Here is a 23,952-nt window from a genome sequence, read left to right as displayed (position 1 = left end):
GAGTCAAGAACAAAAATCTTGCCACTACGCGGGTATCTCGATGAGGCGGCCGAGAGGGTTTCTGATAGCTTGTTTGTGAGTTCGAGAAGCAATTCGCCTAGGCGGTGGATATCGCCCGCGGCTATCAAGCCAAGGGCCGTATCTTGCGATGTTGCGTACGGGTTTGAGGCTTTGCAGCGAGATTTTGTGTCTTCAGATCCGATGGCTGTGAGGAAGGCGTCCAGGTCTGCCGGCCGGTTGGGTATGATCATAGCTGCATCTCCTGGGATGTTGTGACTGACGTAAACTGGGATGGTAGATAGTGGTGACCGTGCGGTGTGTTTTGAAGGAGGTTCTGGGATGAGTGGAGTGTTGGTCGGAGGTGTAGTCGCATGTCTCATGTCCCTGGAGAAAGATGGAGCAGGCTCCAATACGATTCTGCTGGCGGTGCTGTTAGCGTTCTCTGGTAGGCCCCGAGCCTTTGCGGGCTTCTCCGTGGAATCATATCCACTATCTGAGGCCTTCCTCTTGCGGGAGTTCTGATGGGATGATAGATTCTCGTTATCTTTCAGAAAATTCCCTTGGTTCTCGGAATCCGAAGATGACACGGAACCTGTCGAGTCATCCACGTAGATGGGAACGGGACGAGAAGATGCACCGGCGAGACTCGTTCTCCTGGGTTGCCTCGCTTCATGGCTCGAGCTCTCGCGTGCCCTATCACCACGCCCATAGAGGTCTCTTCGTCCAGAAGATTCCAATGTTCTCGTGGTAGTTCCTGTTGACTGCGATGAAGTCGTAGCGGAGTGTGCGCTCTGTGAGCGATCCGGCTTATATAGTGATGCTCCAGCTGCCAGGCCGAACCGTTTTGTCCATTCAGCCTTCTCGTCAGCGACGGCTTCTACAGACACCGCGCGAGCATCCTCTGCTATTCGTTGCAGCTCCACGAAAGAAGCGGCATCTTCGAATGACCTGTCCGAGTGGATCTTTACAATCCTCGGGAAGCGGAGGGTATAAAACCTCGCACCAGATGGTTTTTCGAACCCAGCGCCCAGCATTTCGACAACGAACGGGGTCTTGTAAACGACGTCCATCGCAGGTAGATGCTTCGGTGGGTCATCTATAATAAAGCCATGGCCCGAGTCTGGGCTACACGCGTAGAACTGGCCGATCTGGTTGAAAATTTGCATGTGCTTTACACTCATGCAATGCTGGTCGATTGTGTCGATCACCCGGAACCTAGGGACTGCTGCGGACTGCAAGACGGAGTCTTTATTTGTAAGACATCCTATGAAGAAGTGAGTCCAGGACAGCTTCCGAGCCTGATTCAGCGCCAACGCATCGCGGGGTTTATATGCTCCTCCGATGACGGTGAGGTCCACAGTATCGCCTAAGCCCGGAATATAATCTTTCTTGAGCTTGATCCAACGCCCACCGGTGTCAGTCTTGTCGCCTGAAAATATTGCGAAGTAAGGATCTTCGCAGCCTTTCAATACGAAACCTTCCCAGCGTTCTGCAACTCCTCTGGCAAATATGTTTTCAAGTCTGGTCTGCGCATCAGGACGTGAGAAATCAAGCACCCATTGTTCCGCAATGTCCGCTTGAGTGGGGATGACAGTCATTGTGTCCTTGAGGAGCAGTCGGCGTAGTCGATGCGGCTTCTTCAGACAAACGTCATCGTCGAGGAGCAGTATATCAAAGAAAACGATCATCAAACGCTCGTATGGCTGGGGTCTAGTTCTGTCAGCAATCATACATAACCACAAAGAAATGCGAGCTGACTCACGGTGAATCATTTTCTATTCCGATAAACGTGCCAGACCGGGAGATGAACTTGCGAAGCTTATGAAAATCCGCGATCTTACCATGCTTATCACTCCACACTAGTATCTCACCTTCCAAGACACAGCGGCGAGAGATTTTACACTCAGGTTTCCCGATACGCAGCGAATCCCGGATCACTTGAATGATGTCTGCCCTATCCGCGGTAGAGTCCTTACCACTCTTTGAAAATATCTGTATCGATGATGGGCGTTTCATCAAGTCAATGTGGATCTGACAGTATTCGCCGTCGTACTTTCTTTCCACGCTGACACGTCGGCGCCCAACCATCTGGCAACAGTGCTTGATACTCCGTGCCTTGTAGTACTCTGGCCGTCCGATCTTCACACCCACCAATGGGTCCAAATGCTGCAAAGCGATGGCGCACAGGTCTCTCGCCAGGCCGGGTTCCGGATGTGGAGGGAAATTTGCTATCGGACTAGAGCGCAACATGTTCAAAGCTGCCTCAAAGGAGTCCTGGAACAGGAGCAGATGCGGCAAGAGGAAATGAAAGCTCTTCAACACAAGCGATCCCGGCAGGACGACCGGCGACAGGCTCTTGAGGATCATACGCGTGAGCCACTTTGCGTCGCGACTGCTCAGCCGTCGATACAACGGCGACAGGGCCTCTTCCACGTCGACGGCCGTGCGTTGTCGTCGCACGCGGGGCCCCGAAAACCGGCACCGGGACGCGATGGCCTCCAATGCGGCATCGATCTCCTCGACCGTGACTTCCTGGCCCGGAATTATGTGGTTCTCGGCCTGACGCATGACATTCTCCACGCATTGGCCCAGGTCCACTCCACCGGCGGTGCGCCAGCGCTCGAGCTCCTCGCGCCGCGAGGACCCAAGGAGTAGGCATCGGCCGATAGTCCTCGCCAGCGATGTATCTTGCAACCAATATACCCTGTCTGTGCGTTTATCTGGGAACATGCACGATAACAGAGCCAATTGGTTCGTGTCTTTGTCATGGAGGCGTTTGCCATGCTGCGAGAACCATCGCGTGATGACGCGCGCATCTGGGTTCGTGGACTTCGCCTCGGTAGCAGCTTTCACGATTCTGTTATCCTCGAGCGCCGAAAACAGATCGCACAGCAGTGCAAATTTGAAGCCCATTTATTTTGTCGGGTGTACGGACCGACTTGACAAGGAAGCCGTGCCCGTAGGATCCCATGTGCTCGTTGGAGCAGACGCATGTAAGCTTAGTCGGTGTATATACAGCAAAGCCCGCATTGAAGGAGCGCATGCCCATGAACAGAGAATACAGAAAGAGGAATTGGTTTGGGCCATGGAGGAGAAATGCTACACGGGTGCGCGTCCATGGATCGCGAACTCACGTGATAACCATAGTCTGGATCCATACGGAATACTCTCAAGGAGGTCTAATGTCTGCAGATAGTCATATCTTATAGTAGAATACATAAAGCACATGGCTGATTTTGCCATGTACTGGTATAGATAGTCTTCCCAACCAGCATAAACCCCAATCATAACCTTATGTAAAGACTAGAAACGAACCCACCGAACACCAGGCTTTTGAAGCGATAGATGCGGAAAATTGAGACGCACAAGGCAAAGGAGAGCACGGCTTTAAAGAATGCCCTGCTTTTGGAGACTGTTAAGCAGTTAGCGTCAATCTCTGTTATCGGATGGGAAAGGGCAACATACTCCAGGTAGATCCTCTCTGGCATAACATTTCCCTCGGCATCCTCCATCTGCACCACGTTGTCGCGGCTTTCCCTTTCCCTCTTCCGTTCCTGCTCAAGCTTCTCCCACAGCCGGATAGCGTCTTCGATCCGAGTGATCTCGCGGAAGAGGTTGGTGTTCGATGTGATTCCCAGACACTTCAGACCGAAGATGTGCAAGGCCTCAGAGAAGTGCTTGTCAAAGGCGCGGCGACCCATGTACACGAAGTTACCGCAAATCTCGCATGGGTATTCCACTCCCAGGCCATGCAGCTTATACAGCCAGTACGGGATAGGCTTCCCGTCCCAAGCAAGCGGCAGTTTCAGGGGGTTGTAGATCTTATCATCGCCCTCGTCATCAGACTGGTCACCACCACGTCCATCGGCTCCGGGGTTCTCGGACTCGGCCAGTAACGCCTCCAACTCCATTTGACGCTCACGCTCAGTCATACCCTGCTTACGCTCAACATTGACCCGCGTAGCTTGACGTTCATGATCAAGAACCTGAGCCAGAGAGCGAACACGGTGCTCACGTTCCGCGACGGCACGCTCCTTCAGACGGGTAAGAGAGGGCGTGTTCCCTGTAGATGATGCAGGCTTGTCGCCGGACTCGCCGGACGCTTTGCGGGCTTCGGCCGCGCGAATGTGCTTCTTTCCCGTCAAGTGGTTCTTGTACACATTTTCGTTCTTGAACTCTTTCTCGCAGTCGGCGCACCAGATACCTTCACCCGTACCTTCGGTCTTGGGCCCTTGGGCGCCATTGTCAGCCTTCTCCTCCGTCCAACCAGGAACCTCATTCGCCTCCCACTGTCTATCGAACTCGTCATTGAAGCTAGCAAAGAGCTTGTCGAGGTCCTGCAACGGCCGGACTTTCTTGATAAATTCCTCCAAGTAGCCCGCGAGGTCTCCGACGTATTTAAAATACTTGTCGGAGATCTTGTTCGCGCGCTTAATCGTCATCTGCGGAGGCGTGAAGGCATCGAAGACATCGAGGTATTGGGTATATGTGAGACGTTTGACACCGGGTAGGTTTAGATAGTCTTCGTGCAGCGTCGTCAGATCCAGGAACTGTCCAAAGCCTTCCTCGCCAGTGAACATGGTGTCCACGTCCATGCCGAAGGGGGCGCCTTCTCCAGGCTGGCGGCGCTTATAGGCTTGCTCAAGGTTCTCCGCCGGCTCGTTGGGGTACCGTTTGTGGAAGTCCTTGATCTCGTCCAGCTCTTTGTAGAACTGCTCGAACTGGTCGCCGGTCGAGATCGCTTGGAGCTCGCTCTGGCGTGCGCCATCCGCATCCTTGTAGATTCCCAGGAGTCGCTTCGATTGTTCTTCGATACGATTCAAGAAGTGGGAGATTTCGTGGTTGCGCGCCAACCGCTCGCGAATCTATCACCGTCAGCGCCGTTCGATAAAGAGCATGGATTCTCGACTTACGTTTCGCGGTTCATCAACCACGCGATCCGCGATGGCCTGCTCCAACCTCTCCAGGTCCTCATGGATAAATCTTTGCTCCTCGATCAACATATTGGCGACACACACGAGATTGCGCCTCGCTCGTTTTCGTCGATGTGGTGAGGGTTGCGAACAAGCAGAGGGTGTCGTGCTCGGGGGAGAGCTTTGCGGCGAGATGGTCTCACGTGATCTGGGCGGTGGCACTTTGGAGGGTCGCAGCGAAAAGTCGCGGAGCTGATCGAGGGACCTCGACAACTACCTCGGATTCCTCCACCATCGACCGAATTGGGTCACTTCATCGTTTTTGCTGTGAGACTTCGAGGACGCAGAATTTGTCATCATGGCGGACGGTATCGACAGACGAGCTGATGGTATGACCTACCACTCTGTGAGACAGCGACAGAACGACCATACTAATGCGCAAACTCAGACCGCATGGAGTTCAACACCTCCAAGGAGGTGACGGTCGCCCCGACCTTCGAGGATATGCACCTGAAGGAGAGCCTTCTCCGTGGTATCTACGCGTACGGCTACGAGTCGCCCTCCGCGGTGCAATCGCGAGCCATCGTGCAGATCTGCAAAGGCCGCGACACCATCGCCCAGGCGCAGTCCGGTACCGGTAAAACCGCCACCTTTGCGATCAGTATCCTGCAGGTGATTGATACAGTTGTCCGCGAGAGCCAAGGTAAGTTGTCGTATTCCCGGCCGCTACGGTAGTCCATACTCACGCTCTCCTAGCGCTCGTCCTCTCCCCGACCCGCGAACTTGCGACGCAGATTCAATCCGTGATCATGGCACTGGGCGACTACATGAACGTGCAATGCCACGCGTGCATTGGCGGCACCAACATTGGCGAGGACATCCGCAAGCTGGACTACGGCCAGCACGTCGTCTCGGGCACTCCGGGCCGCGTGGCAGACATGATCCGGCGGCGCCACCTGCGCACCCGCCACATCAAGATGCTGGTGCTGGACGAGGCAGACGAGCTGCTCAACCGCGGGTTCCGCGAACAGATTTACGACGTCTACCGGTACCTGCCGCCGGCGACGCAGGTGGTGGTGGTATCGGCGACGCTGCCGTACGACGTGCTCGACATGACGACCAAGTTCATGACGGACCCGGTGCGGGTGCTGGTGAAGCGTGACGAGCTGACTCTGGAGGGCATCAAGCAGTACTTCATTGCGGTCGAGAAGGAGGAGTGGAAGTTCGACACGCTGTGCGATCTCTACGACACCCTGACCATCACGCAGGCCGTGATCTTCTGCAACACCCGCCGCAAGGTCGACTGGCTCACCGACAAGATGCGCGAGGCCAACTTCACCGTCTCCAGCATGCACGGCGAGATGCCCCAGAAGGAACGCGACAGCATCATGCAGGACTTCCGCCAGGGTAACTCGCGTGTGCTGATCTCCACCGACGTCTGGGCCCGTGGTATCGACGTCCAGCAGGTCTCTCTCGTCATTAACTACGATCTCCCTACCAACCGTGAAAACTACATCCACCGTATCGGTCGCAGCGGCCGTTTCGGCAGAAAGGGTGTTGCCATCAACTTTGTTACCAGCGACGATGTGCGCATTCTGCGGGACATTGAATTGTACTATTCCACGCAGATCGACGAAATGCCTATGAACGGTATGTTTCTTGTCTTGTTTCCCCTCAAGTGTGGCGACATTGTGCTGACAGTTTCAGTGGCGGATCTCCTTTCGTAAATGCACTGAGATGGATGCTTTATCGTTCTCTTTCGTTTCAAAAGTTTCCAGCCTAATGACCGCGAACGAGATAATTGTGTGGGGTAACCGCGTTGCCTTCATTCCAGAGTCTACAGACGAGGCTCGTATCCAACCGTCCAGCGAGCTAGTTAAAAGGCCAGGTATAGCGTGGAGGAAGGGGAAATACAACCGTATAGTAAGTCTATCTTCGACATCTCATCGAAATAGAAACACTAACCCCGTCAAGCAGTCACCAATGAGACCCGAGGGCTTCTGGATCTATCAGTGTAGTCATTAATGGCTTGCATGGTCGTGATCCAGGACAATAAGCTCTTTCTTGTTTTCTACTATGGCGTTGATCATGTCTTGGGATGGATTATCTTTACTTTGGGGTTTATTTCATTAAAAGATTCGCTTTCCACTTCCAGCTTGATACGAAGAAGACGTAGGAGACTTGCCGTATTCTGTAGTCAGTCAACAGCCTCATCTAGGATGCACGTATGCATCCACGTAACGCTGGGATACAGGTCGTTGACTCGATATATATAAGTATATATTGACAGGACGAACTATCTGATGCAGACTCTACCCGACTGGAGTTATGAACGGACCACACATATTACCTCAAATCGACAGGAGCATAACAAAGCCTAAAGATATGATACCAAGCCCCATATTTCACTCTCGCAGGACTGTACCTCAACTCGTCCTGTACCATGCCAGATCACCCAAATTGCCAGCAAACAATATAAGAACAGAAACGATCCCATGTGACCTTTGTATGTTGCGATGGGAAAATGAAATTGATGATGGGTACGGCCAGAAATGCAAGGCACGGCAATTTATGCTCGGTAAGGGGATGCAAAAACCATACCAATCTGCACGACCAAGAAAGAAGCAAAAGAATCCACTCGGCGCCTGCTACCTGTATTGAGCGCATGATCGAAAGAATGGGGATGATGTGTATATGCAGGAGGGGTAGATGAGACCGGAAAACAAATGAAAGAAGGTTCGTCCTAGAGACCACAATCTCTAAAAGGATCGATTACGAAATAGCACGTAAATGCGATCCGTGGTGGCAGAAGCGTTCATTAGAAGTTTGACGTCGACCGTAAGGCGCTGGTGCGGGCGAAACCACTCGCCGAGACGGCTCGGGGTTTATCAGCGATGGTGGCACTGGGGTGAGCGTCTCGTTCGCGAGTCCAACTTGAAGAGGTCAGTTTTGTGGCGGGAGGATCAGACACCAATATCTCTTACATTCGAACCAGACAGTCGTCGCCCGCAGACGCAAACATGCCCGGATTGGTCGGGTTCCAGCATATTGAATTCACGCATCCCGAGATATGACCTTCCAGCGTCTCTACCAGCGTGCCATTCTCTTTGTGCCAGATATAGACACGAGAATCTGACGTAATGTTAAGCAAGACTCGGCACACACCAGGGAGACTACATACCTTCGCTACCACTAACAACAAAGTTTTCAGCTGCGCCTCCAAATGTGCTTCGAATGATATAGGAGCCCTGTTTCTGGCCCTGGAAGCGTCGAATAACGTCTGTGGTGTCGATGTCAATGAGTTGTATTTGGCCTTCTGATAAATTGACGAGCATATGGCGCGAGTCTTTACTGACAGCCAATGACGTCGGCTTGCTTTTCAGCGGCAGACAGTACTCTTCTTCGTGGGTAATGAAGTTGTAAACGTGAATCTTTTCTTCGACATCTGCCGCGATTAGGCGTCGCCCATCAGGGGTGATGGCACAGTCTTGAACACGGAATCCTGCGGGCCACATGTACAAGCGCTGCCCACGCATACTCCAGTGACACATTTGCTTGTTCAGGTCGAGAGAAGTCGTCACGAATGACTCGCCGTCCGGGGCCCAGGCTGCAGCTGTCACGGGATGTTGGTGGTGGTTGATGGTCAAGAGACAGAGTCCAGTCTATAGCAGAGTGAGCAGTAGATCATCCAGGGGGATAAGGGCCGCCTACGTCGACACTCCATACGCGAGCTTTGTTATCCTGTGAGCAAGTGATGAGCTTGGAGTCGTCTGGGCTCCAGCTCACATGAGCCACACCATCATCATGCTCCGTAAGTTTGTGGAGCACGGCGAATGTACTTGTATCGTAGATGTTCACTGTATGATCCTTGCCGGCCGTGGCTAGTTTCGTCCCATCGTGAGAAAATTGGCAGTACCAGACCTCGTCTGAATGTTGGCTTAATTCAACCCCGGTGCGCAGCGGGAAATCACTCCGATCGCACATGTGGTCCGAATATAGCGAGGGAGGCGATGCCGTATTGTGATATAAACACTGGTTGATTTGGTTCTGCTTGACGTGATCTAGCAGTATTGCTAGCCGATTATCTGGGATCATCACGGATGGCGAGATAGACTCTGTCAACAGGTTAGAGTACTGTTTTCGCCCCCAGGGCGCGTCACTTACTCGATAGTCCGGACAGTAATCTTTCTCGCGAAAAACGTATCGAACCATCCCATCCAGCTTGGTCGTGAAGGTGCTCCGGAGGGCACATTAGAAGGCTATTCTAGTCAGCATCATGTCTACCGTTCTAAAATATGCTGGGCGACAAATTATACATACCTTGACAAGGCGTGTAACCGGCCTATATCATAGTTTAGCGGTGTTAGTTCGTGGCGAAGCACCATCAAGGCGGCGCCAAGATCTCGAGCATCCAGCAGTTCCAAAAACTTCTGTTGCCGCAGATAGAAGAGCATTTCGTTGAGTTCGGCATTTTCTACCAACACCAATCTTTCTTTGACCGGTGTTGAGTCTCCGCCGCTCGACGTTCGACCACCTCCATCAGGATAGAACGAGTGAATCAAGATCCGCTCCGCTTCCGCCCATCGTCCTTCTAAAACCGCGCTCCGGAATGTCGCCACCGCCGGGCTTTCCAGTTGATACCCGCTTTCCTTGCTGAGCAATGTGGCCGCCCCATTGTACCCCAGTTCAAACAGACTCTGGATCAGGATTCGCGTGACTTCTTCTCGATCATGACCGAAATAGGATGACTGCGTTGGCGTCTTCTGGGACCCATTTGCGTGGGGTTCTCCGTTGGACGTCGTGTAAGGGGCGCGGCCATTCAAGGAGTGTGAGAGACCCGCCTTGTAAGACGGGGACGCGAGGGAGCCGTTCGACGCTTGGGAGGGGCCGTTCGTACTTGAGACTCCATCGGGCCGCATATTTGCCAGGCGCCTGCGCTTGGGAGATGGCGAACCGCCCTCTGGTCGGGCGTGGGTTGGAATCGTCTGTGGATCGAGGAAGCCGGCCTCACTTGCCGGGTGATCTCCAGCGAGATCTCCTGTGGCCTCCGTGGGGTGTCTGGCCGAGTCGGGCGTGCTCGTGCGACGACGACGGCGTCGCCTGGTGGAGGAGGATGAAGGATACAGATTCTCCGTAGCACTCGATGTGCTGAGATGACGGGCGAGGGGCGGTTCCAGACGGGCAGCAGATGTGATACTCCCCGGGACGGCGGTCAAGCCCGGGTATGACGACGTGGGTTCGGTGGGGATAGGAGAGTCGGGGTGGTCGGGAGCGGCAGAGGAGGGTATATACGAGGGAGTATTGTTTGCCAGATCGAAAACTGGGTCTATCTGCCCTTTCACCCTGGCTCTGGAGGAGAACCAGGAGAGCAGACCTATATCAGTGGTGGGTCACTGATACCTCGGAGAGCTCCCGTCGAGGCGACAAGATGGAGCTCACTAAACGGCAGGCGAAGTTGTCAATTCCGTGGTAGGTCGGGTCCGGGTTGTATTGAGGAACGAAGGAAAGGATATATCGGGTCGGATGGAAATCGGTGCGATCGGTGGACAAGAAGAGGGTGGATCTCCAAAGTCGACGGGCGGAGGTCTGTCTTATCGGGCCCAGGAGGAGTTCGTGGAAGGAAACGGCCGGAGTAGTTCGAACGGTCTGTGGAGAGCGAGGGAGATCGAGGTAAGGAGTAAACGATAGAAGGAATAATCCGGGGAGTTGAAAACCGTGGGTGTCGAAGTCGAGGGGAGGAGGAGGCGAACAGCGGAGGAGGAGGAGAGAAAGAGAGAGAGAGAGCTGGTGGTGGTGGTGGTGGAGCGGAAGTTGAAGAACATCGGCGGCTGCTCATTCTTATTCTCCGTGGGGCGTTACGACATGATCATGATGACTCTAGGATTTATTCTAGATATGCTGGATTCTTGAGAATTCGAGTTCTTCTCGTATTTTATCCTAACATATAACTATCGGACTGATTTGGAGTCTTCTATCTTCTACGGAGTACAATCTCTATCATTCTCATTCCTCATGATGTCGTTGAGTATGAGCCACCACATGTACTTCGTAACACCCTCCCATAACACAACCACCATATCCATTCACCTCATCGACCAGGAACCCCTAACCCCCTATACACACCCTATCGGATATATGCTTTGATGAAACAGCTCGGGTCCCTGGCCACGTCGTGACACGAAAGATCCATGATCAGGTATCCAAACCGGTCGACAAAGACAAACCACCCACGGCCGTCCATCACCTGAACCAAAACGTCCCAGCAGCTGACGGAGACTGGAATGGATCAGACCAATCTGGACGCAAGGATAAACCAGTCACCGACCTCGTCGTGACGGTTATCCAAGGGGCCAACAAATGGCCGTACTTATTGGCTGGAGATCATCAGAACAGCACATCATCACCTGCGCCAGTCTGTCCCGGCCCGTTCGTCTCATCTGATCGCTTCCGTCTGCAGGAGGAATTCCGGCCCAAAGAAGACTGGCGAGTTTGTCTGTTTCATTCAAGACCCTAACAGGACATACAGGACGGGAGGAGATACTTTCGCCGGGGAAGTCGTGGCAAACCTCGTTCATCCCTTTCCGTCAGCCAGATACAAAGGACAGCCGACGCGACGAGTCAGGTATTAATGCAGCCGTCGCGGTGATACTGAACAATCCCTAGGTTCACAACGAAAATACCTGTAGCCCTGCCCGATGTGGACTCCCAGACAACAGAGATAAGTTACTCGGGTGCGTTGGGTGAATGAAGATCCGGAGGAACCCGACTTCGGGATACCTTAGTAGGTACATACATAGTAAGTACCTTGGTCTTGACCACCACCATCGCATAGTTAGTCTACGCCAGAACGACGTGCGTTTCCAACATGGGCGAGTCCAGCTCTACCCACGGTCGAGTCTACGGGAACATGAGGAATTTCGTGGTCTCGAGAGCCGTTGAGTGGTCCGACGTCTCTGACCTCATCATGATGCTGCCACGTCCCCACCTCGCCGCCCGAGCCGATTATATATAGCGCCCTTGCATGGCTGCGGTTTCGCCTCTCGATCAACTAACTCTACACCATTGATTTTTGACTTTCCTTCCTAGCCGAACTACATTTGCCTGACCTATTTATCTGGAGATAACTTCGTCGTTGCTTAACTACTTGCCAATATGGGCTGTAACTGCGGAAACACTTGCAACTGCACCGGTCCCCAGAACTGTACCTGCGGAAACACCTGTACCTGCACCGGATGCGGAGTATGTACCCCCTGCTAGCCACGAGCAAAACTGGTGAGCCAGGTGTAAAGGGTGGATATGAGGGCTAACCCGTCACGCTGCTATAGAAGTAATCGTACCCTGCCTCACACATGATTTCGATCTTTCGAACCGTGGTGTTGCGTGAAGGAGACGACGGTCAGGTCGACTACTATATCAATGTGATCCTGGATATACTCATGGACACATAATGTATGTCTAATATTAATCCAGAATACACTGGAACATTGTTCTGTAGATTACCTCGTGACAAATTCGTATGACCATAAACTCGATGAAATAATGAAGACTCGACATCAAAAACCATGTCCATGTTCTACCCATCGAGTGCATCCCAATCATCATCACACCTTGGTCAACATCCGCAGGCTGTACACACTCCCATAGACCAACGCCGTTGCAGAGCCAACAGCTGCGAGCAAACCAAGCTGGGCCAACGCCTCGATGCCACGCTTGTTGGTCTTCTGATTCTTGCGCTTACCCAGACGAGTAGTGCGGGTGAAGAAGGGAACATACTTGAACTCGAAGAATGATTCACCCCCGAGACCTTCCTCTTTGTCGGTAATGATAGTATAGTAGAGCTTGCGGCGGAGCTGCTATTGTCAGTATTGACATGAATTTTTGGATAGCGAGAACATACTTCGATAGTGGCCTGGTCTAGCGGTGGAATCATCCGAACGCAATAACATGTCACCATAACGATGAAGCAGTACCCGTAGATGAGAGCTTTGTAGTACAGACTGGTTGGCGCAAGGGCAAGTCGGTCAGACAGTTTGTCGCCGTTCAGGTGTCGAGCCATCGCCTCCATGAACTCCGAGGACGCGTACGTCGGAGCCGTGTTTTCAAGACCGATGATGATGTTGTGGGCCAGGATCTTCCCCGTGTCGGTGGGATCGATCTCCGACGCCAGCAGCGATTCCATCATGGCTTTGCCGTGGGCTTGGTCACGGAAAGGCTCATTTGGCGTGCCCATGTAATACGCCACGAGTCTCCACAGCGCCAGGTAGTCGTCGATCTCCTGGCTGCGAAGCCAGATCCCCTGCCGGGGGAGACCGAGCCAGATAACGCTCGTCGAGAATGTGTTGATGGTAGCCATACAGTCGAGATCACTCACGGGTACTCCCCACTTTTCCACATCATAGTAATCCGGACGTTCCTTGACCAACTTGAGAATTCGTGAGCGGACCGAGGCATGCAGCAACCGCACCCGGACGGACGAGACATGGCCGGCTCCGCCAGGCTTCATCGACTCCAGGGACAAGGAAACTTGAAGAGTGTGTTGGAGAGTTTCAAGGAGACGACGGCGCACGACGTCTGCGGCGAAGCCGCCAGTCCGAGTGAGCGTCTCCACAACACGAGGGGAGCCCCTGGTGGTGTTATTAGCTGCAGTTCCTGGACAGCATATGATGGGGACTTACATTCCACCCAAAAGGCTTTCGAAACTGAGCTGCATACCATATCAGTCCGAGAGGTCAGACTCAAGAGTACTAGACAGGGACATACCACATTCAGCATGGGCATGCCGTAACGGAAGAAGACCTCCTGGCCTCTCTTAATTTGGTCCCAGTCTACCCACTCCGGGACAGTATTGATCTCTTCCCATAGCCGGGCGATTTTCGGGTCATCCTTTGCATGGTGTCTCACTAGAGTGTACAAATCCCGTTTGGGTAGTTTCGGGGCGCCTTCGACGGGTACCGTACTCTCCGGATGGATCGCCTGTTTGGCAGGCGCGAGCTCCTCTAGACGTTCCAAGCATTCGTCGACAAGCTTGTCATAGGTGAACATCTGGGGACGAAGCTGCTCGGATGTCTGATGAAGGTCAGTCCATTGAAAGGTATAGTCCCAGTATGTGCGAGTGTTGGGAGTCCGAGTCATCTTTGCGAGTCAGAGGTGTTGCAACTTGTTGAATACGACTATTTGACGAGGGATAACTCATATATTGCACGGCAGAAGATGGCGCAAATACAGAAAAGCCAACGCGCAGAGCCATTTGCGTGGTATCGCCATGTCGTTTTATATGGATTCACGTGAGGCGTAGTGAGGAGACCTCATCCTGGTAGCATGAGAATGCCGAGAAGCGAACTCCAGAACCCATGGATCGAGGTAATCTCCATAAGGTTAGACAAGGCCGCTGGCACATGTGAATCTGCGATGCAGAGAGGACGATGAAGGGTTGTGGACTGTGCGGGGTTGGGCAAATCAGTCAGGATCGCCAGAGGAACACATGGCTTATGTACTCCGTAAAGATGCACACATCTTGGAACAGCATATGTCATTTAGTGAACGTGAATATAATTCTGATCTTGCGTGATTTTGCTTGCTCGAGGTTTAGCATGCGAGCAGTCGACCAATGACCCTCGGATATGGCATCTAGTCCTGTCCTGGCAGGACTGGAGGATTTCTCTTGTATCATCATCCCTGTTTATCAGTTCAAAGATTTCGGTCACACATTTATAACACGCTTTCAACCATAAGGCTGAAGAGGTGTTGTTAAAATAGATGGATGCGATGGTGATCAACCAGTACAATGCCGTTCGATCAACCGGCGGAACGCCGACACTTGCAAGCCACTACCAAGTGTGCACTGACTGTGGCGGTTTCCGTATTCATTATTCAGTGTGGAAACGAGGATACACAAGACCTGGTTAGTGAGCAGATTAGTCCGGTCCCAAGCACGGCTGAGTAAACAACAACCTGGAAGATCAGGGTGGATAGACAATCCCCCTATCCCGAAGTCATTCTCACCCCGTCACCAGTCTGAATAGAACCTCTCCCATGTCCCAATTACTGGGAAAGAAGATTGAATGTTAGGCCTGGGGGTTCGTCGACTGAAAGCGCGCCCGTCATTGTTGGACCTGATAGCGGGAGAGAAGAGAGAAAGTGACCCGTCGTCATCACCGCCCAGACTGCCCGAGCTGCATCTGCCACCGCTCCCCGTTTCGCCCTCCTCGACCTCCTCCAGTGACCACCTCAACCCTTCCACTACCGACTCTCCTCCGCTCTCCTCCTCCACTCCTTCGTCTATCCACCTTCCTGTCATTCCGATCGCTACCATGGCCCCCTCCGGTAAGGGCCCTGACGCCGAGCAGCACCATGGCGCTGTCTTCTCCGTCTCCGGTCCCGTCGTCGTGGCCGAGAACATGATCGGTTGTGCCATGTACGAACTGGTACGTTTCCCCGCGCCTCCCCTGCACGGGGGCTCAAGTCGACCATCGATCCCTGGTCGATGCACGTTTGGTCTTATCATTTACTAAGGCTTCCGGTCGCCGTACAGTGCAGAGTCGGTCATGATCAGCTCGTCGGAGAAGTCATCCGTATCGATGGAGATAAGGCCACTATCCAGGTTTACGAAGAGACAGGTACCCCTCCACCGGCCCTTTCAACACACCACTCGCCACACTTCTAACATCCTGTCTTCGATTAGCTGGTTTGACGGTTGGCGACCCTGTTATGCGGACCGGGAAACCCCTGTCAGTCGAGCTGGGCCCCGGTTTGATGGAAACGATCTACGACGGTATTCAACGCCCCCTGAAGGATATTTCCGAGGAATCCGGAAGCATCTACATTCCTCGCGGTATTTCGGTGAACGCTTTGGATCGTAAGAAGAAGTGGGACTTCAAGCCTGGCCAGTACAAGGTGGGCGACCACATCACCGGTGGTGATATCTGGGGTACTGTGTTCGAGAACAGCTTGGTACACGACCACAAGATCCTCCTGCCGCCTCGAGCTCGGGGTACCATCACCCGCCTCGCCCCCGCCGGTAGTTACACGGTCGAAGAGAAGCTGTTGGAGATCGAATTCGATGGCAAGAAGTCGGAATACGGGATGATGCACACCTGGCCCGTCCGTGTTCCTCGCCCGGTCAACGAGAAGCTCCCGTCCGACGCCCCCTTCATCGTCGGTCAGCGTGTCTTGGACTCTCTTTTCCCTAGTGTGCAGGGTGGTACCGTCTGTATTCCCGGTGCGTTCGGTTGCGGCAAGACTGTCATTTCCCAGAGTGTGTCCAAGTTCTCCAACAGTGATATCATCGTCTACGTTGGATGTGGTGAGCGCGGTAATGAGATGGCCGAAGTGTTGATGGACTTTCCCGAGGTTCGTCGATTTTACCTATGGTGATTATCTGCCTATTGTACTGACAGCTGTCATAGCTCTCGATCGACGTCGAGGGCCGCAAGGAACCCATCATGAAGCGTACGTGCTTGATCGCCAACACCTCCAACATGCCTGTCGCCGCCCGTGAAGCCTCCATCTACACCGGTATTACGATCGCCGAGTACTTCCGTGACCAGGGTAAGAACGTGGCTATGATGGCGGATTCCAGTTCCCGGTGGGCTGAGGCACTGCGTGAAATCTCGGGTCGTCTGGGAGAGATGCCTGCCGATCAGGGTTTCCCTGCTTATCTCGGAGCGAAGCTGGCCTCGTTCTACGAACGTGCGGGTAAGAGTGTCGCGTTGGGAAGCCCCGAGAGAAATGGTAGTGTCAGTATCGTCGGTGCCGTCAGTCCCCCCGGTGGTGACTTCTCCGACCCCGTCACCAGCAGTACTCTGAGTATTGTCCAGGTGTTCTGGGGTCTTGACAAGAAGCTGGCGCAGCGGAAGCACTTCCCGTCGATCAACACTTCGATCTCCTACAGTAAATACACCACCGTCCTCGACCGGTACTACGAGAAGCACCATCCGGAGTTCCCCCGCCTGCGCGACCAGATCCGAGAGCTCCTCACTAAGTCTGAGGATCTGGACCAGGTCGTGCAGCTGGTGGGTAAGGCGGCGCTGGGAGATTCGGATAAGATTACGCTGGACGTGGCGGCTATGGTGAAGGATGATTTCCTGCAGCAGAACGGATACAGTGATTACGACCAGTTCTGCCCTCTGTGGAAGACGGAGTACATGATGAAGGCGTTCATGGGATACCATGATGAGGCGCAGAAGGCGGTTGCGCAGGGCCAGAACTGGGTGCGGGTGCGTGATGCCACCAGCGACATCCAGACGGCGCTGCGTGGGATGAAGTTCGAGGTGCCCGAGAACGAGGGTGAAGTATCCGCGAAGGTATGTTATGTTCCTTCCCTAACCTTACGAGAAATACTGACGATTCGTAGTATGAGAAGATTCTCCAGAGCATGTCGGAGCGGTTTGCCTCGGTTTCGGATGAGTAGAGGTGATGGGGGTGTGAGTCTGTAGCATAACAAATTCCCCTGTTCTGTAGTTATTGATCTTTGGGTATTTCACCCACTTTTATCTCCATGTTGAATGCGATTGTTCGATGAATCGGGCTGTGTCGTAGGGTAGGTTAGGTACCTACTCCGTAGTCTAGGCGGCATCGTAGGTTTGGGTGGCCAAAGTCGCACATGACGCGTCCTCGCCATGAGTTTGGAAGACTGGTTTTTCCAGTGTGTGTCAGGAGAATACGACTTCCCGAATCTTCCATTAGTATCTAGTATTCTTGGTCGCTATTATCCGTGGACGGTAGGCAGACTTGAAACTGCAGCAGATTATTTGGGTCTTTGTCCCCTACTAGACCCAGGCCCACCACCATCACCGCCCGCCGCATTCGCTCTACTCTTTCCACTTGGCCGCTTCCGCTTTCTCTCCTTGACACCTCACCATACCTACTGCTCCTCCCAACTCATTTATATAGCCGCTCTTTTTCTGCTCCCTACGTCCTCTCACTCGAATTTTGCCTCCTTTGGTGCGATCTTTGCCTCTTCATCGCCAGACATGGCAAGTCCCACTGGCTACTCGTGCGCAACCCCTGTCCCCCAACTCGTGCGACTCGCTTCCGAAGCTGTCGGACTGACCAGAACGTGTGCGATAGGATAAACGTCAACGACCCCAGCTTGATCTCGCTGGTCAACAAGCTGCAGGATGTCTTCACCACCGTCGGAGTACGTCTTGAGTTCGACATCTGCCCTTATCTGCGGCATACCCCTCCACCGCACCACTGACACCGCCTGTGTTTGTTTAGGTTCACAACCCGATCGATCTGCCGCAAATCGCCGTCGTCGGATCGCAGTCCAGCGGTAAAAGTTCCGTCCTAGAAAACATTGTCGGTCGCGACTTGTAAGTATCCAGGTGCCTCGTCCCGATGGAATGGTCGGGAGTGCCCGTGCTTGGTGGCTAATTAGGCGTCGTCATCCAGCCTCCCTCGTGGTTCGGGAATTGTCACCCGGAGACCCCTCATCTTGCAGCTCATCAACAAGCCCGCGGGATCCCAGACGAACGGTGTCAAGGACGAGAAGTTGGAGACGTCGGATAAGGAGGCGAATCTGGACGAGTATGGCGAGTTCCTCCACATCCCCGGCCAGCGCTTCTACGACTTCAACAAGATCCGCGAAGAAATTGTGCGCGAAACCGAGTCCAAGGTCGGTCGCAATGCGGGCATCTCTCCGGCCCCCATCAACCTGCGCATCTACTCCCCCAATGTCCTGACCCTGACCCTGGTCGACCTGCCTGGTCTAACCAAGGTCCCGGTTGGTGATCAGCCCAAGGATATCGAGCGACAGATCCGGGACATGGTTTTGAAGTTCATTAGCAAACCCAATGCCATCATTCTGGCCGTGACGTCGGCCAACCAGGATCTGGCGAACTCGGACGGCTTGAAACTGGCGCGTGAGGTCGACCCGGAGGGACAGCGTACCATCGGTGTGCTGACCAAGGTCGACCTGATGGATGAGGGAACCGATGTTGTGGATATTCTTGCAGGCAGGATTATTCCGTTGCGTCTCGGTTACGTACCTGTCGTCAACCGTGGCCAGCGTGATATCGAAAACAAGCGGCCCATCGCGTACGCCCTGGAGCACGAGAAGAATTTCTTCGAGAGCCACAAGGCCTACCGGAACAAGGCTTCGTACTGCGGAACGCCCTATCTGGCCCGGAAACTGAACCTGGTAAGTATGCACGACGGGTTATGCGGGATGCGGTGCTGACTGTTGCTAGATCCTGATGATGCACATTAAACAAACCCTCCCCGATATCAAAGCCCGGATCTCCTCCTCGCTTCAAAAGTACTCCTCGGAACTCTCGCAGCTGGGCGATTCGATGCTTGGAAACAGTGCCAACATTGTGTTGAACATCATTACGGAATTCAGCAACGAGTACCGCACGGTATTGGAGGGTAACAACCAAGAGCTGTCCAGTATCGAGCTGTCCGGTGGTGCTCGTATTAGCTTTGTCTTCCACGAGCTTTACTCCAACGGTATCAAGGCGGTGGATCCTTTTGATCAGGTCAAGGATATCGACATTCGGACTATCCTGTACAACTCCTCCGGTTCTTCGCCCGCGCTGTTTGTCGGAACGACTGCGTTCGAGTTGATTGTCAAGCAGCAGATTAAGCGTCTTGAGGATCCCAGCACGAAGTGTATCTCCCTGGTCTACGACGAACTGGTGCGGATCCTGGGCCAGCTGCTCAACAAGTCGCTCTTCCGCCGGTATCCCATGTTGAAGGAGAAGTTCCACGCTGTGGTGATCTCTTTCTTCAAGAAGTGCATGGAACCGACGACCAAGCTTGTCCGCGATCTCATTGCGATGGAAGCTTGCTACATCAACACCGGTCATCCCGATTTCCTGAACGGCCACCGCGTAAGTCGTTTGCCTTGGTGTTAGTGGTCTTTGCTAATGAGGATAGGCCATGACGATTGTCAATGAGCGTCAGCAAGCCTCCAAGCCTACGCAGGTTGACCCCAAGACAGGCAAGCCTCTGCCTCCTCGCGCGAACAGCCCCTCGGTGGAGATTCCCCAGGAGAGCAGTGGATCTGGATTCTTCGGCAGCTTCTGGGCCTCGAAGAACAAGAAGAAGATGGCTGCGATGGAGCCTCCCCCACCGACGCTCAAGGCCTCTGCCTCTTTGTCGGAGCGCGAGAGCACGGAGGTTGAGGTTATCAGTAAGTGATTACACTGCGTGAGATTGATCAGTGGCTAACAAAAGCAGAGCTTCTCATCACATCGTATTTCAACATCGTGAAGCGGACTATGATCGATATGGTCCCCAAGGCCATCATGTACACTCTCGTTCAGTACGTTGTCTTTGTATTCTCTACCGTGGATGGATGTTTGCTAACTATCTCAGATTCACCAAGGATGAGATGCAGCGCGAACTCCTGGAGAACATGTACCGCAACAACGAGCTGGATGACCTGCTCAAGGAGAGCGACTACACGGTGCGGCGACGCAAGGAATGCCAGCAGATGGTTGAGAGCCTGTCCCGGGCCAGCGAGATCGTCAGCCAGGTGCAGTAGATGGGATACGAACATGTCTATACCTGATTGCTTCGGTCTTGCTCGCTTCAGCGCTGTTTGTTGGATGGTCTAGCGATTGCTCGGATTTCAGGAATCATGCCTTATGTCTATATTGTGTCCTGGACGGAGGTGGATGTCAGCTTGCCAAGATCTCTGTCACGAATTTGTATCGTTCTAATGATTGCGTTTGATTAGAATACACTGTTGTAGCATTATCTCTTCCTGGACTATGCTCGGAACTGTGATTCCTCCTATTTTTGGTGCCGATAGGTATAATACCACCCTTCGCGCATAATGTCCTGCCGTACGCGATAATTCTCCTCGGCGATACGCAACAGCCCTACATCCATATCCACGACCAACACTCCCTCTTCCGCTCCCATTGCCCCCACGACTCCAACAACAGGCAGGACCACGCGGGACATGCCGAGGAACTTCCCCTCGACGTCCGCGCTGCCCCCGGCCGCATTGGCAAAGATAACCCCGCAGGTATTTTCAAAACACCGCGCGGTGAGCGTCGTCTCAAGGAAAAGCGCCTCACTATTAGGATTATGCGCAAGGGCCTCCGCCGACGCATCGTACCGGGTCCCTACCTACGTCAGCCACAGACCTCCACCACACCTCCATACGGCCAAACGAGAATAAAAAAAAATTCCGAAGGAGGAAGAGGCTTACAGAAAGTCGGAATAATAACAATCTCCGCCCCGGCAGCGATGAGCTCGCGAAACGCCTCAGGAAACGCCAAATCCCAACAAATCAGCAGCCCAACCTTTCCGACGGGCGTATCGAAGACCGGGTGTGGGTCCGCGCCGGAGGAAATGAGGTACGGCCGCTCGGGGTGCCAGATGTTCTTTTTGCGGTAGGCGCCGAGGATGCGGCCGTCGGAGGAGATGAAGTATGCCGTGTTGTGGAGGGTGGGGGTCTCCTTTGGAGGGTCGGTTGCATCGGAAGTGACGATGGTGTCGTCGGCTTCGATAATGGTCCCCGGGACGATGCAGATGTGTAGTTCGCGGGCCAGGGCTTGGTATGCGGCGAGGTAGGTGGGCGCGCGGCGGGCGAGGGTTGTGTAGGCCGGGTTTGTGGGGGCCCAGCCTGTTAGGTGGTATCTTCATTTTCTTAACTTAGTATACTCTGTATAGGGTTGGTGGTGAGAGAGATAAGGGGTGATAGTACTCAGGGAGAACGGCCAGTTCGGCGCCTTGGGCGGCGGTGTCGCGGATGTAGGCGCATGCGCGCTGGTGGTTTTCTTCGATGGCGAGGTCCTGGTGCGGGGGTTAGGAGGTTGGTATCTTTTGCGGAGGGGAGACGCTGACTTTTATGTTCCATTGGATTACGGCGACGCGTTTGGTGGGCGACATTGTGGATGGTTTGTCAAGGTGTAGAGATAAACTGGAGGGAGGTTACGGTATATAGATGATGGAGGTGGAGTAGTGTGGAGTAGTTGGAGTTGGAGCACCGTTGGGGTAGATATACGGAGTAGTGTCATTAGGTCGACTAAGTAGAACACAGATAATGGACGGCTAGATAATATCCGCTAAACACATTTCTCCCCAAACACAGGCTTCTTGCTAACCCGATACTCCAGCCGATCCGTCCACAGATGCGAAAACACGGCGTGGAACGTTGGGATCGGCCCGTATAGCGTCCCCGCGATGGGAAAGCAGATCCGCTCCAGTAGAAACGACACATGCCACCAGCAGCGGGGCGAGAATCCGCAGTCCGGGAGGCTCGCGTCTAGCATGTCCTTGCGTCGGACTCGAAGGCACAGCGCGTGCCATCGCTCGTACAGCACCAGACACACGTTCATCCCGACAAACGACGACGCGCGCAGCATTCCCGTCACCCAGAACGCCCAAGCTATGCTGTGATGGAGAGTGCCAGCCGGGGACAGCATCTCATATGCGGCGGAGTACAGCATGAGGATGACGAGATGACAGGGGAGGAAGTGTGCCTCAAACAGCAGATGCAGGAGCGCTAGATGTCGGGGGAGGAGGAGCAGCCAGCGTCGGTTGAAGCGTCGCAGGTGGGAGATGGACTGGCGCACCGCGAAGCCTGAGTCCAGCGCTCCCCACATGTGGCGGAGTGCTTGTCGGTACCGTGCGAGACAGGTGTCGAGCGTCCATCGCCAGCCGCGGTTCACGTCGCTGGAGATGTTGCATTGGCTAGCTGGGACAAAGACCACTCGTGTTACCACGTTACCGGCGGTTTCAAAATAGCATTTTAGCATCATGTGCATGTCCTCGCCGATGGCTGTGGCGTCGCTGTCCCAGCCGCCGACGTCTTCGGCGAGCGAAAGAGGCAGGGAGTAGACGGACGTCGGGATGGAGAGGCTGCTGCCCAGGTACATTGTCGAGAGACCGGCAAACCCCCAAAGCAGGTCGGCACAGCGGACCATGATGGGCGTTTCGTGGGAGTTGCGGTCGAAAATGATGGGGCAGGTGTAGATGGTGTGGTCTGCGTCGGCGGGATGGGCGTAGTGCAGGCGACGAATCTCGCTGAAATAGTCTTGCAGGAGGTGTGTGTCGGCTGGGTTGTTAGCAATGAATGGAGCAGAAGATGAAGATGCATACCATCCATGACCGTTATGACTACATTTGAGGTTCCTTCGTTGAGATCTACCTGGTGGACGTTCGCGATATGTCGAGCGGCGAAGGCAATATTGGAGCTTTTCCCTGGGATTTCTCCCGGTAGACCGGCTGGGTGGAAGGTCGTCGAGATACGGAGGAAGGACTTTTCATATTCGGAGACTAATCGGCCTGCTTTGTCTGTGGCGCCTATTTCTTTTTGTTCCATCGCAAGATAGACCTGGGATGGTTAGTGCCTGTTACGTACTAGGACCAAGAGATTGACTGACCTCGTATTGACCTCGTGCTCGTGGATGACTGGCAAGAACACCGAGGGTCATTCTGAGCGTGTCGATATCCTCGCTGTAATTAGGAAGGATAATAGCGTGTATGACCTCTGGCGTTGTCTCATCGCCCATCAGACTCTCTTCCTCATAAGCCGATAGCCCTGAGGATGTGGTTGGAGATGGCGGGCCGTCTAGACTAGTTTCGCTTGCTGAACTAGACGCATAGCTATAACCCGGTGAGGATCGCCGGTCTAGTACTCGCTGGGTTCTGAACGGCGCCGCAACGAAACTCCATGCCAGTCGGATGGTGAACAATAGTATGTTCGCATGGATGAACACGGTGTAGACGACGAATAGATTTTGGGCACCAGTCAAAGGCGCTCTTGTTGTAGTGCTGGAAGGCGGAGTATGCTCACCATTCCATGGCAGAACTGCTGTATCAGTCGCTAGTACCAGCAGAACAACCAAGGCCACGATGCTGAAGGCTGGTAAACAGCGAGAGGCCCATAAAGCACCCATCTCGAACTCTCAAGAGCTGTGCAAGGCATCTTAGCACAAAAGGCGGTTGGCCTGGGGCTATGGTGTTTAAGAAATAAGCCTGGGTCAAAGGAACCATGATCAACCTCCTTGAACTGATGTCGCGACAGAGTAGGGAAGATCCCAAGGCGTGTGAACATGTTGGGCCACTCATAATCGAAGCT

At 53.7% G+C, this 23,952-nt stretch overlaps 8 protein-coding genes across 8 annotated transcripts; 3 read left to right on the top strand and 5 right to left on the bottom strand.

Moving 5' to 3' along the window:
* Window positions 1-24: 24 nt before the first annotated feature.
* ATEG_09208 (ATP dependent DNA ligase domain protein) lies at window positions 25-2,730 on the bottom strand (the record flags this gene model as incomplete). Its single annotated transcript, XM_001217829.1, has 3 exons — window positions 25-61; window positions 160-1,710; window positions 1,763-2,730. 3 exons carry the CDS (start codon window positions 2,728-2,730, stop codon window positions 25-27), a joined length of 2,556 nt encoding a protein of 851 aa, XP_001217830.1.
* A 657-nt stretch (window positions 2,731-3,387) lies between these two features.
* Window positions 3,388-5,003, bottom strand: ATEG_09207 (SF3a splicing factor complex subunit PRP9; the record flags this gene model as incomplete). Its single annotated transcript, XM_001217828.1, has 3 exons — window positions 3,388-3,412; window positions 3,466-4,865; window positions 4,914-5,003. The coding sequence occupies 3 exons, from the start codon at window positions 5,001-5,003 to the stop codon at window positions 3,388-3,390; spliced, it is 1,515 nt and encodes a 504-aa protein (XP_001217829.1).
* Window positions 5,004-5,271: 268 nt separating this feature from the next.
* Window positions 5,272-6,640, top strand: ATEG_09206 (ATP-dependent RNA helicase eIF4A; the record flags this gene model as incomplete). Its single annotated transcript, XM_001217827.1, has 4 exons — window positions 5,272-5,302; window positions 5,362-5,616; window positions 5,670-6,563; window positions 6,621-6,640. 4 exons carry the CDS (start codon window positions 5,272-5,274, stop codon window positions 6,638-6,640), a joined length of 1,200 nt encoding a protein of 399 aa, XP_001217828.1.
* A 1,091-nt stretch (window positions 6,641-7,731) lies between these two features.
* On the bottom strand, window positions 7,732-10,783 carry ATEG_09205 (uncharacterized protein; the record flags this gene model as incomplete). Its single annotated transcript, XM_001217826.1, has 7 exons — window positions 7,732-7,846; window positions 7,898-8,045; window positions 8,095-8,575; window positions 8,625-9,028; window positions 9,078-9,172; window positions 9,234-10,262; window positions 10,773-10,783. The coding sequence occupies 7 exons, from the start codon at window positions 10,781-10,783 to the stop codon at window positions 7,732-7,734; spliced, it is 2,283 nt and encodes a 760-aa protein (XP_001217827.1).
* Window positions 10,784-12,514: 1,731 nt separating this feature from the next.
* ATEG_09204 (oxygenase MpaB family protein) lies at window positions 12,515-14,045 on the bottom strand (the record flags this gene model as incomplete). Its single annotated transcript, XM_001217825.1, has 4 exons — window positions 12,515-12,763; window positions 12,811-13,537; window positions 13,589-13,617; window positions 13,674-14,045. The coding sequence occupies 4 exons, from the start codon at window positions 14,043-14,045 to the stop codon at window positions 12,515-12,517; spliced, it is 1,377 nt and encodes a 458-aa protein (XP_001217826.1).
* A 1,178-nt stretch (window positions 14,046-15,223) lies between these two features.
* On the top strand, window positions 15,224-17,347 carry ATEG_09203 (H(+)-transporting V1 sector ATPase subunit A; the record flags this gene model as incomplete). Its single annotated transcript, XM_001217824.1, has 3 exons — window positions 15,224-15,341; window positions 15,595-16,262; window positions 16,319-17,347. 3 exons carry the CDS (start codon window positions 15,224-15,226, stop codon window positions 17,345-17,347), a joined length of 1,815 nt encoding a protein of 604 aa, XP_001217825.1.
* Window positions 17,348-17,884: 537 nt separating this feature from the next.
* Window positions 17,885-20,400, top strand: ATEG_09202 (dynamin-like GTPase vpsA; the record flags this gene model as incomplete). The annotated part of the gene is made up of 8 exons (XM_001217823.1): window positions 17,885-17,907; window positions 17,982-18,051; window positions 18,132-18,226; window positions 18,306-19,053; window positions 19,103-19,744; window positions 19,791-20,046; window positions 20,094-20,178; window positions 20,232-20,400. The coding sequence occupies 8 exons, from the start codon at window positions 17,885-17,887 to the stop codon at window positions 20,398-20,400; spliced, it is 2,088 nt and encodes a 695-aa protein (XP_001217824.1).
* A 1,534-nt stretch (window positions 20,401-21,934) lies between these two features.
* Window positions 21,935-23,770, bottom strand: ATEG_09201 (glycosyltransferase family 2 protein; the record flags this gene model as incomplete). The annotated part of the gene is made up of 3 exons (XM_001217822.1): window positions 21,935-22,926; window positions 22,971-23,205; window positions 23,255-23,770. The coding sequence occupies 3 exons, from the start codon at window positions 23,768-23,770 to the stop codon at window positions 21,935-21,937; spliced, it is 1,743 nt and encodes a 580-aa protein (XP_001217823.1).
* Window positions 23,771-23,952: the final 182 nt, after the last annotated feature.

Source organism: Aspergillus terreus, genomic scaffold (assembly GCF_000149615.1).
Source record: "Aspergillus terreus NIH2624 scaffold_14 genomic scaffold, whole genome shotgun sequence".
Lineage (NCBI taxonomy): Eukaryota > Fungi > Ascomycota > Eurotiomycetes > Eurotiales > Aspergillaceae > Aspergillus > Aspergillus terreus.
Note: the sequence above shows the minus strand (reverse complement) of the source record. Positions and strands in the feature narration are given on the sequence as shown.